At 68.3% G+C, this 11,798-nt stretch overlaps 2 protein-coding genes across 2 annotated transcripts; one reads left to right on the top strand and one right to left on the bottom strand.

Moving 5' to 3' along the window:
• Positions 1-958: 958 nt before the first annotated feature.
• Positions 959-6,542, bottom strand: CHLNCDRAFT_133304 (hypothetical protein; the record flags this gene model as incomplete). Its single annotated transcript, XM_005851765.1, has 16 exons — positions 959-1,088; positions 1,182-1,344; positions 1,462-1,570; positions 2,102-2,245; positions 2,876-2,974; positions 3,117-3,200; positions 3,302-3,388; positions 3,506-3,964; positions 4,114-4,229; positions 4,441-4,582; positions 4,729-5,052; positions 5,256-5,362; positions 5,518-5,581; positions 5,734-5,963; positions 6,082-6,171; positions 6,263-6,542. 16 exons carry the CDS (start codon positions 6,540-6,542, stop codon positions 959-961), a joined length of 2,628 nt encoding a protein of 875 aa, XP_005851827.1.
• Positions 6,543-6,714: 172 nt separating this feature from the next.
• Positions 6,715-9,822, top strand: CHLNCDRAFT_133303 (hypothetical protein; the record flags this gene model as incomplete). The annotated part of the gene is made up of 6 exons (XM_005852094.1): positions 6,715-6,784; positions 6,903-6,955; positions 7,105-7,502; positions 7,604-7,674; positions 7,849-8,855; positions 9,049-9,822. The coding sequence occupies 6 exons, from the start codon at positions 6,715-6,717 to the stop codon at positions 9,820-9,822; spliced, it is 2,373 nt and encodes a 790-aa protein (XP_005852156.1).
• Positions 9,823-11,798: the final 1,976 nt, after the last annotated feature.

The following is an 11,798-nucleotide window of genomic DNA, read 5'->3' as shown; positions in this document are numbered from 1 at the left end:
GCCGTGGACCCAAACGCCGTGCCGCCGCCGCCGCAGGCAGCACCCCTGCGACGGCGGCGGCAGCAAGCCGTGGACCGAAACTCCGTGCCGCCGAGTCCCGTGGCTGTGGCCGTGGGCTTCTGGCAGGAAACTACGGCCGCAGCTCGGCAGCACGGGGGCGTCGCAGCGTGCCGCCGCCGCCGCGCTGCCCCCCGGGCACGGCGGCGGCGGCAGCAAGCTTGGGCCCAAACGCCGTGCCGCCGAGTCCCGTGGCTGCGACCGTAGACCGTGGGCCGGAAACTGCGGCCGCAGCTCGGCGGCACGTGGTTCTGGTCAAATCGCCAAGCGTGCAGCAGCGCCGAACCACGCTTCCCGGCCTCGGCGCATGCCTTCAGGGGCCCCCTATCGCTGGGCACACCCCTCCAACACCGAACATGCGCCCGGGGGGGAGGGCGGCCCGGGCGGCCCAGGCCAAAGTGGGCCGCCCTCGAGCAAGAGGCGGCCGGGCTGTGTGCTGAATGAATGAATGAATGAATGCACTCTGGCACACAGTGGAGAGTTGGGCCGCTACTGTAAATGGTTTGCAATAGATGAAAGCCAGCATGGGAGGGCAGCGATCAGCTAGAGGGTGCAGCCGGCACTCTGCCTGGTGCGCTCGACAGTTGACATGGGAGCAGGCCCTGCTGATTACCTCACAGCCCGGCACCTGCAGGCAGCAAGGAGGCGGGGCAGCGCAGAGGAATGTACCAGGGGAGGCGCACAGGTTGTACACCCTCCAGTCTGGCGCGGCCGTAATGCTGCACCACATGGCACACGCCTCAGTGCTCTGTTAGCCGCTGCCACAAACACTCAAGTGTTTGACAAGCGCGAGAGAAGGAATTGCTCAAGAAAAGGACAGGCGAGAATAAACGGGGTATTCAGTGCAAACATGTCATGCATGAGTAACTGTCTCAAGCCACGTGCTACTCAAAGGGTCGCATCAAAGCAGGCTGCCAGCAAATGGAGGGCGATCCAGCTGCACCCTGCGCCCTGCGGTGTCTGGCGCGCCCTCCTGTAGCAGCTGCTTCAGCAGGGACTGCAGGGACTGGAGCAAGCCTTCAAAGGTGGGCCTGCAATCACGGCAGCCGAGCAGCAGCTCTGGGCTCTGGAGATGGCATGCGACCGGCGTGCAGGTGCCATCAGCGGATCTTTAGGGCACCTACCTTTCTTCAGGGGCGTCTGCCCAGCACTGCTGCATGAGGGCAGCATAGCCATCCGGGCAACCTGGCGGTACCGGCGGGCGGCTGTGCTGCGACACCACAGCAAAGATGAGCTTGGCCAGCGGCAGGCCCGGCCAGGCCCGGCGGCGCATCCAAACCTCATACACTGCAGGCCGCAGTGATGGGGTACACAGACAGGTTGGCAGAGTCGCAGGACCAACACAAATTCTCAAAAAGCTTGTTAGCATCAATGTATGGCTGTGCAGCCCTGCGCCGCACTCACTCAGAATCCCAAAGGAGAAGACGTCAGAGGCTTTGGTGAGGCGGCCAGCAAACACCTCTGGGGCCATGTAGGCCGCAGTGCCCACCTCGGCAGAGGCCGACATGGAGGTCTGCAGCACGGCAGGAGGGGTGGCCACAGCACGTCAGCAGGCTGGCAGCCAGGTAGAGCGGTGGCAGGCAGCAGGGCAGCGGGGCTGATGCCGCCCCCACGCACAGGGCATGCACAGCAGAGAGTGCATTCATTCATTCATTCATTCAGCACACAGCCCGGCCGCCTCTTGCTCGAGGGCGGCCCACTTTGGCCTGGGCCGCCCGGGCCGCCCTCCCCCCCGGGCGCATGTTCGGTGTTGGAGGGGTGTGCCCAGCGATAGGGGGGCCCTGAAGGCATGCGCCGAGGCCGGGAAGCGTGGTTCGGCGCTGCTGCACGCTTGGCGATTTGACCAGAACCACGTGCCGCCGAGCTGCGGCCGCAGTTTCCGGCCCACGGTCTACGGTCGCAGCCACGGGACTCGGCGGCACGGCGTTTGGGCCCAAGCTTGCTGCCGCCGCCGCCGTGCCCGGGGGGCAGCGCGGCGGCGGCGGCACGCTGCGACGCCCCCGTGCTGCCGAGCTGCGGCCGTAGTTTCCTGCCAGAAGCCCACGGCCACAGCCACGGGACTCGGCGGCACGGAGTTTCGGTCCACGGCTTGCTGCCGCCGCCGTCGCAGGGGTGCTGCCTGCGGCGGCGGCGGCACGGCGTTTGGGTCCACGGCTTGCTGCCGCTGCCGCCGCCGCAGGGGTGCTGCCTGCGGCGGCGGCGGTAGCGCACGTGGCAACCCCCCGCGTTTCCTTGCCTCCCATCCACCGGACCCCGTCCTGCGCTTCACTTTGTTTAGGGAGGGGCTGCTCACTGCTCATTGCTCATTGCTCATCGCACACTGCTCAACGCTCATTGCCCTATATCCCACCCAGCCGCAGGACTCCACTGCCGCCCGCGCCCCGCCCCATCTGGCCGCTTGCGCGCCCCATCCCCCCTCGATGGGGCCCGCCCACACCGGGGCCTCCCCCCTCCCGCCCACTGCTTTCTCAACGGCCCCGAGCCGGGGCTGCCCTCATTGCATACATAGTGCGCCTTTCCCTGCTTTTCTAGTGACCTAGCGTTCCGCACTGCCGTTTGGCCAGCCCATGCTCCCGTACCGTTGCGTTTCTCCCCAATGCGCCATGCCACTTTGCCAGTCATACACACGTTTCGATGCGTGCCCTGTCAGCTGCTTGCGTTGCATGTCGCCTTGCTCCACCCCTGTTTTATTGCTTTCTCTGCTTTCGCCCGGTTCCCGTCCCGTTTCGGCGGGGAGTCTATGTTGCAAGCTAGTTCTTGCTTTACCAGACTTTAAGCCCACACAAGCAAGCTGTGGGGGCTCATGCAAGGAGCGCACCGCGTCCGGCGGCAGCATGCGGGACAGGCCCAGGTCGGCGATCTTGGCCTGCCAGCCCCGCTTGGTCCACCCCGCGGCGCTCAGAAGCACGTTCGCGGCCTGTGGCACGGCACGCAAAGAGGGGGAGGGGGTCGCCACGGGGAAGCAGCCAGTACAAGCCAGTACAAGCAAACCCAGGAAGCTGGGGAGGCATGCTGCTGAACCCTCGCCACGGTGCCTGCCCCCACCCCCACAGCCCAACCTTGACGTCGCCGTGCACGATGCCAGCAACAGAGAGGTAGTCCAGGCCCTGGGCCGCATCAATCAGCATGCGCACAATGGCGACCTGCGGGGGCGATGGCAGCATTCCGTCGGGAGATGGTTTCCGATGCGAGATGATGCTTGAGCGGCCGCTCAGGCAGCACGGCAGCTCCTGCGCCGCATCACGAAGCTTGCCTGGTCCGGGCTGCCGTCCTCCGCGTACAGCACCCTGCCATCCCGCATGCAGTCCTCCACGCTGCGACTGCACAGCTCCTGCGGCACAGCAGGCAGGCAGGCAGGAAGCAGAAGCAACGCTCGATGACACTTTTAGGGCGGGTGCAAAGAACCCACACCAGAGCGCATGGGCTGCTCTTTGCCAGCAGCACCGACCTGCACAATGAGCGTCACACCCATGGATGGCGCCTGGTCTGGCTCAGCCGTCAGGCTGTCTGGCAGGGAGGCAGCAGGGTGCAGCTGGGAGGAGGGCGGTGCCACCGAAGCCTTGGCCATGCGAGGGGGAATGCCATCCCTGCTGCTGGCTGGCACGAGGATGCTGGCGCCACCGGCTGGCGCCGCGCTGCTGCTATCCAGCACGCCGCGCCTGCCTGCAGATCCAGTGAGCCAGCGCAGCAGCCTGCTGCTGTTGCTGTGCGGGCTGACAGCAAGGCCCTGGCTGGCGGAGCTGCTGGCGGGCCGATCAGCCAGCGGCATGGCTGGCGCCACAGTGCCTGCCGCTGCCTGGCCGATGCTTTCAGGCAGCGGCTGCGGCCCTGCTGCCTCGACTTCCACTTGCGGCTGCAGCTTGGTGAGGTCACGCAGGTTGAGGGTGACGACCTTGTAGGTCGCTACCTGCGTTCACAGGCAGTACAGTGACAGGCACTCATAATGCAAGCCTCATTAAACACATCTCCTGGCATGAGCTGGCGGCAGAGCCACCTTCAGCTGCCAGTCTAGCAAACGGCAACTTCAAGTGAATGGCAGCAGGTCAAACTTGCCACGTTGGGGTGCGAGACGCTGGTGGACACGGAGGCCTCGCGGTGGATGGAGGCCAGGATGCCGCCAGACAGGCCATGCTCGATGACCTTGGCAGACACCAGGAAGCCGCGCCAGCGCGCTGCGGGGGAGGCGGGAGGAAGGGAGGCGTGCGCGAGTGGGCTGGCTGGCTGGCTGGCTGGCTGCGACTGAACCGGCAAGGGGCCCAGGCTGTGCACGGCACATGCAATGATGCGGCCAGGAGCCTCCGACCCCGCCCTCCAACACACACACACACACACACACACACACACACACACACGCGCGCGCGCGCGCGCGCCTGCAGCCCGCACCTTTCCACACGGTGGCAAAGCCCCCGCGGCCAATGGGCTCCAGCAGCTGCAGGCCCTGCACCTCGCCAATGCGGCTGCTCCAGGTGCCTCGCAGCTGCTGCAGGGTCCCGGACAGCTCGCACTCCAACGCTGGCGTGATGGCCTGCACCCAGGAGCAGGCAGAGGAGGCAGGCTGGGAGGGGGGAGGAACAAGGCGCTGCAGGCCGGAAGCCTTGGCTCATGTTGCCAGGCCACTCGAGGTGTGTTCTACTGCTGGCAACCCAAGACCCCGGGCCGGCCAGCGCTAACCTTCTCCAGGTCTTTGTCTTCAGGAGAAGAGGTCCTGATCAGGCTCAGCTGCCCGGGTGGCCCAGCGGGCGACTCGGCGGGGGTCAGGCTGCTATCTGCTTCTCCAGGCTGAGCCTGTGCCCTCCGCTGCCGCCTGCGGCGGCGCAGCAGCACGGCGACGGCCCCCATGACCGCCACAGCGGCCGAAGCAGCCACTGCCACAAGCGCCCACACCCAGCCGGGCGTGCCGCCGCCTCCCTCACTGCTGTCGGCCTGGCTTTCCGTGGCTGACGCGGTCGCCTGGAGCGTGGCTGTCGGGTCCACTCGGCAGGTGAAAATGTTGTCCTGCAGCAGCCCGGTGGCATGGCTGTGAAATGCCAGGTGGCACCACACCAGCAGCCGTGTGCGGGTAGGAGCAGAGGGGCGGCGCCAAGCCCTCATCTGCCCACACATCCACCGGATGCGTCTAGCCGGCCGCCATCATGCCATCGCGCCTGTGCCAGCAGATGCGCCTTGCCGAGCCCCTGGGCGCTGCCGTTGGCGCTGACGAGGTTGATGTCGAACCTGCGCGGCCCGGAGAAGCTGTAGGTGGTGGCGTTGAGCCTGGTCACCTCGCTGGCGTTGCCCACCAGCAGGCCCACTCGGAACAGGATGCCTGCGCACGCAGACACACGAGGGTGGGGCAGGGGCAGGCCAGGAGGGGCACACAATATCGACCCGCCTCAGCAGGCTCACAGATCTACAGGGCTCCCTGTGTGCGTGTGTGTGCGCGCGCGCGCGCGCGCCCACGTGTGTGTCGGGTGCGCTCACCATCGATGTTGTCCGAGGAGCAGTCGGCCTGCCAGAACTCTGTGTACATCCTCCTGTGCACATTCTGCAGGAGATGGGCCAGGGTGCAGGGACAGTGCCACTGGTCTGCTTCTAGCCGACGTGCTGGCTCAGCAAGCGCAGGCTGGCCTCTAACAGCACACTATCCCGACAAGGCGAGCCACCACGTGCGGTACTGCAAAAGGCAAGCGCACTCACCAGGCCTTCGGGCTGGCAGATGATGGCGGGATTAAAGCCGATGCCGCGAGGCTGGTCGGGCCGCTTGGCCAGCCAGGCGCCTGTCGGCGCGTTGTTGCGCAGCAGCAGGCCCTCCAGGCCCAGCAGGCCGCCTGGCTCCACAATGATGGCCTCCTCCCGCTGCGCCAGGTCCAGCGTCGCAGCCCCCGCCTGCTGGATGGCGTCGGCGCTGCGCCGCACGTCCATAGAGTCTGCAGGCCGCGGGGTGGGGGAGCAGGCAGCCGCGCAGCAGGGCGGTTCAACGGACCCGAGCAGGGGAGCGGCGGGGGCTCGCGCCGGGAGGTGGGCGGGCACTGGCGCGCAGCCCACCCGTGTCCAGCTCCGACTTGAGGATCACGGCCATGCCTGGCTTGATGAAGGTGGGCTGCTCCCACGCTGGGTCATCCAGCGCAACGTCCCCTGCAACGCAGGCAAGGTGCCAGAGAGCAGCACCATGAACGCGGGCAGCAGCATCATGACCGCCGGCACGACACGGCCTCGCACCCCTCACCCTGCAGCACCACGCTCAGCACGCCTTCCTGCTGCTCCTGCAGCGCTTGCCACAGATCCAGGGAGCTGTTTACTTCCACAACGCGACCAGCCGACAGCACAGCGTCTATGGCTTGCTCCGGGGGGATGCTGGGGTCCAGCACAGCCTCAGCCAGCTGGGCAGCAGTCGGGGAAGAGCCCTGGTCACTGCCAGGGCTGCTGGTGGCAGCGCTGGGCAGCCTTGCGGCTGCACAGGCGCCTGCAGCCATGGCCAGCCACAGGAATCTAACGCATGCCTTCATGGCGTCCTGTACTGCACTCCACAGGAGGGCCAAGGCCAAAGAGGGGCCGACCTGGCAGTACAGGCACGGATGTACGGCACTGAGTCTGCGACCTGCTCGCCTGAGGCCGCTGATCGATCTTTGAGGCGCAATGGCGTGATCGACAGCGGGCCCGGCACAGATAGCCAGCAGCATGGCTGAGCCCGACACCCACCGCCTCCTGGAGAGGCTCTCTGCCCAGGGTTTCGTGCTACCACTGCAGGGTGAGGCGGCGCAGTGCGCATATGCAGCCAATTCTCAGCCGGCACGCTCCCGCCACCGGCTGCCGTCGCCGCCAGCCGCCGCCGCCAACCACCGCTGCCAGCTGCCTTGTTTGCGCAGGCGAGGATGTGGAGGTGCTGGACAGCCCTGACAAGTTCTTCCGGGAGCTGCTGGTGGGTTGCCCTGCGCAGCACCGCTCGTCTTCGCTGTCCAGGAGCCAGCCAGCCGACGAGGCCCACCGCGTTTCTTGCCGGCCTCGTGCTGGAGCAGGGAGCCAGCCAGCGACCCATGTGCCCCACCCCTGCTCTGCATTGTGGTGCAGGCGGGCCTGCGTTCCGCACAGCGCCACATCTCCATCGCCTCTCTCTACTTTGGCACCGGAGGCGGGCGGGAGCGGGAGTTTGCCGACGCGCTCGCAGCAGCGGCCCACGACGCCTCCCGCCCCAGCCTGCGCATGCACATCCTGCTGGATGCGCTGCGCTCCACTCGCCCCACGCGGGGCGCCAGCGACAGCAGCAGCCACGGCACCGGCACCAGCACAAGTGGCGGCAGCCCACCAATGACGAGCACGGCAGAGATGCTGGCGGTACGCCTGCTGGAGGGGCAGCCTGCGGCAGCTGCTGGCAGCGGCGGCGGCAGCGACGGCGCCGGGGCGCGGCAGCGGGGCAGGGTGCAGGTGTCGCTGTTCCACACGCCGGCACTGCGGGGCCTGCTCAAGAGGTGGGGCGCGTCTGCAAGCCTGTGGCGCAGCGCACGACCTGCTCCAGCTGGCGAGGGCCGGTCTCCAAGCTCTGTTCGCCGCCGCCGTCGCCGCGCTGCAGGGTGCTGCCTCCCCGCGTTTCGGAAGTGATCGGCGTGTGCCACATCAAGGCATACAGCTTTGACGACACGGGTGAGCGCTTGGCGCCGCCGGGATGCCTGGCTCTGGCCGCGGCCTGATCCCAGCCCTGCTGGCCAGCAGGCCAGCCCTCCCGCTGCCGCTGCTGCTGCTCTTCGACTGCTGCTGCTGCTGCTCCTTGAATGGGGTGCGGGTTCCCGCTCCTGCTTGGCTGAGTGCCGCCTGCAGTCATCATCAGCGGCGCCAACATCAGCAGCACTTACCTGAGCACCCGGCAAGACCGCTACCTGGTGCTGCGCCGCTCGCCGCAGCTGGCCGCCCTGCTGCGCCAAGTGGTGGACGCGGTGGGCCGCTTCTCCTACCAGCTGCAGCCGCTGCCGGCGCCCGACGGCGAGGGACAGGCAGCAGGCGGCGGCGGCGGCGCAAGCGCGGGCATGGGGCGGCGCGATGCGCTGCTGGAGCTCCTGCAGCGGCAGCAGCTGCCGTGGCAGCAGCCGCAGCGCCGCGCAGGCGGAGGCGGGGCGGCCGCCGCGGCCGCGCCGCGACCCCACCGCCCCCACCACCTGCAGCGCCACAGGCAGCAGCGGCAGCAGCGGTACCGCCTGGCGCCCTGCCCGGCGGGTGTGGACCCTGTGCGCCACGCCTACCGCTTCACTGCGCTCTTCCGCCAGGCCATGCTGAGCCTGTTGGTGCCGCGTCAGGGCTGGGCAAGCGTGCTTGACGTCGCGGTGCTGGAGGCGCAGGAGGAGGCGGCGGCAGCCGAGGCGGCGGTGGCGGCGGAAGCGCCAGCTGGCGACAGTGCGCAGGGGCAGGAGCTCCTACCCGGTTTAAGCGTAGGAGGGCCGCTCCCGTGCACCGGCAGCAGCGCGACGAGCAGCGGGCTGGATCCCACGCCAGCAGCGGCAGGGGAGCGGCAGGGGACAGCCGCGGCAGCAGCAGCAGCATCAGCAGCAGCAGCGGTGGGGCCAGCGGACACCTGGATTGTGCCCATGGTGCAGGCTGGCTTCGCGGGAGTGTGCCAGGAGGAGCGGTGCACCCTGGCGCTGCTGGCCTGGGCCACGCACGGAGGCAGCACCTCGGGAGCAGCCGGCGGCGGCGGGGCCTGGGGTTGGGGCGGCCGCAGGCGCGCCAACGGTGCAGCGCGCGAGGGCGGCGGCCACCCCTCGGTGCTGCTGCAGCTGGCTTCTCCTTACCTCAACCTGGCCCGCCCCTACGAGTGGTTCCTCTCTCGCCAGGTGCGCTGCCGCTGGTCCCGCAGCCACTCACCTTCCCTCCTGTGCTCGGTTTGCTCACTGCGCTGCTCCCCCATTGTTCACACAAGGTGCCAGATCCCAGAGGCTGCTGGGCCTCCAGCCCCTTCTGCTGCCCTTCCTGAGGAGGCCCACTCCGCCGCTGCACCCCACTGCTTGCTGCTGCCGCCACCCTCAGGCCTGTGGCGCCCACCTGGACCTCATCACTGCCTCCCCAGAGGCCAACGGCTTCTTTGGCTCCAGCGGCGTCTCTGGCTACATCCCACTGGCTTACAGCCTGCTAGAGCACCGCACCTGGCGCCGCCTCACCCGCCACCAGGGGCCCGGCAGCGGCGACGGCGGCGTGTTGGGCGGCGACGGCGGCGGCCCGCTGGGGCCGGATGCCTGGCGCAGGCGCCAGCTGGCGTGGCGCCAGCGCTGGGCGCGGCAGCCCGCGCGGGGCGACGCAGCGGCGGCAGCGGCGGCGGCGGCAGCAGCGGCGGAGGCAGCGCCGGCGCCCGCCAGCGCAGGCAGCTCTGCGCCAGGCGGTGGCACGGCGGCTGGCCCAGCCCGCCGGCTGTGGGAGTACCGCCGCCCCGGCTGGGAATTCCATGCCAAAGGCCTGTGGATCTCCCCACCCGCCGAGGCAGAGCGGCAGCCAGGTCAGCCGCCGCCGCCGCGTCAGCCGCACGCTGGCGCCTCCCCTGCTCCCGCCTCCCCCTGGTCGCCGCCGCTGGTGACCGCGGTGGGCAGCAGCAACTTTGGCTTCCGCAGCCTGCACCGAGACTTGGAGCTGCAGTTCCTGCTGGTCACGCGCAGCCCCACGCTGCGCGCCGCGCTGGGCGCTGAGGTGGCGGCGCTCACGCGCCGCTGCCTGGCGGTGACGGGCGGCGACGCGCACTTCCTGGCGCCCGGGCGGCGGGGCGGCGCGGTGGCGCGCCTCGCGGTGCGCCTCCTCCGCGGCTTCTTGTGAGCCCCCGCACCGGCTGGGTGGTTTAAGCATGTGCCTTTTGGATGCTCTGTTGTGACTGAGTGACAGTGACATTACCAGGACGGCAGTGCAAGATGCTATGTATTTGGCAAGTCATCATTGTCGGGAAGGCTAGGCAAGGGCATACTGCACGGTCGACAGATGCCATCTGAAACAAGGAAGGCCACGGAAAGCAGGGTATACTACAGGTTTAGTAAAAATGAGAGTTCGGGAGGGTGAGAGTTCAGAAGCTAGGTACGTGCCATGGCAAGTATGGCAATTGCAGTTGCTGAGGCTGGAGCATGAAACAGTCAGCAGGTGGGCGGGCATCCAGGCGCAGCCGACCTCAGTCGAAGCCATTGCAGTCTGCCGCGGCCTGGCGGCGAGCCTGCTCGCGCCTCCGCGCCTCCTCGATGCACGCCTTGCGCTCGCTGCGCCACTCCTTGCCGCCCGCGCCGTCCGCGTCGAGCTGCATGGCCGCGCTGTCAAAGGCGGGGCGGATGCCCGAGATGCGGCGCAGCGTTTTCGCCTCCAGCAGCGCAGGGTGGTGGATGGGGCTGGGGCGGCGCAGCAGCGGGCGGCGGCAGACGCGCATGTCGGCGGCGGGGCGCTCGCCGCAGGCCACGCCGTCCTGGAGGGGGCAGCCCAAGCTGCTGCCGCTGCTGCTGCTGCGGCTGAGGGCGCCGGCCTCGCTGGTCGCGCTCGGCGTGGAGGCGGCCTGGAGGTCTGAGCCAATGCTGGTTTGCGAGCAGCTGCCTTGCAGATCCCCGACTGCCGGCGGCGGCTCTTGGCTGCTGCTTCCAGCCTCATGACTGCGGCTCTGCGCCGGCGCTGCGGCTGCCTCTGCTGCCTGCCCATCCACCTGCTGCTGCTGCTGCAGCAGTGCCTCCATCTGCTGGCCGATGAAGCGCTCTAGGCCCGCCAGCGTGGGGGAGGGGCGGTAGGGCGAGTGGAAGCTGTCTGCAGCAGGGCGCACGCGGGGAGGCCAGGATCAGGATGAAACTTCACAGGCATGAACTGTGACAGGGAGCAGGCAAGTCGTGAGCCTTGGCTGCGGGGCAAAACGCGCAGAGACGGCACACGGGCAGCGGGTCGGGGGCGCATGCTCACCTGAATCGGCCCACTCTTGGCCGGAGCCCACACGGTGCAGGCTGCACTTGTCCAGGTGCGAGGTGGGCAGCGGGTACACCAGCTGCTTGGCCCGCTCGTAGCTGCAGCGCTCCCGCTTGTGCCGCTCCTGCTCTAGCTTCCTCGCCACGACGCAGCGGCGGTGGCATGGCTCCTGCCCGTGCGGCCCTTCCAACACAACCCACTCGTCGCGGCACTCGCGGCTGAGCTTGCTCAACGGCTTGTCGGAGGAGGTGTCGCATATCGTGCAATGCGGCGTGCCCTGCAGGCAACAAGGCAGCACAGCGAACAGAATTTTGAGCGGCGGCGGCAGTGGCGGCGGCGGCAGGACCCGCCGCCGGCGGGTCAACGGAGCCGGGCAGGCGCTGCCACCTCCGATTTGCGTTGTGGGCACCGTACCAGCCATCCCCGGCTTGCGCAACCCCGCGGCGGTGCACCTCCGACAATGTGGCTGCCCCCGTTTTGTGCTCCGGCACGCACCTTGAGCACCGGCGACACTGGTGCTCCCGCGGAGGCGCAATTGCCCATAACCACGCTTTCGGGCTTGGGGAGGCTGGTGCGATGGAGTGCCGGGACCTTGTGTGTGTTCAAGTGTCGGCTGTGGTGTGCAGGGAGATGGAGGTGAGATCGATGTGGAGTGGGAAGGCAAAACTGTTCAGTAAAGGGGAGGCGCCTCAACTGATATGCAACTTGCAGGCACGTTTTGGATTGCGAGAGAGGGCGCGCCCTGGGCGTCTTCCATTCGATCTAGCACTGGATTCGCTCTGAAACGCGTCTCAGCGTGTGCCGCAGCTCAATGCAGCAGGCAGGCCGCAGCAGTATGCCCACTGTGGCGGCGGCAAAACTGTGCA

Source organism: Chlorella variabilis, assembly GCF_000147415.1.
Source record: "Chlorella variabilis unplaced genomic scaffold CHLNCscaffold_1, whole genome shotgun sequence".
Lineage (NCBI taxonomy): Eukaryota > Viridiplantae > Chlorophyta > Trebouxiophyceae > Chlorellales > Chlorellaceae > Chlorella > Chlorella variabilis.
The sequence above is the reverse complement of the archived record's forward strand: the minus strand, read 5'-3'. Positions and strand labels throughout refer to the sequence as shown.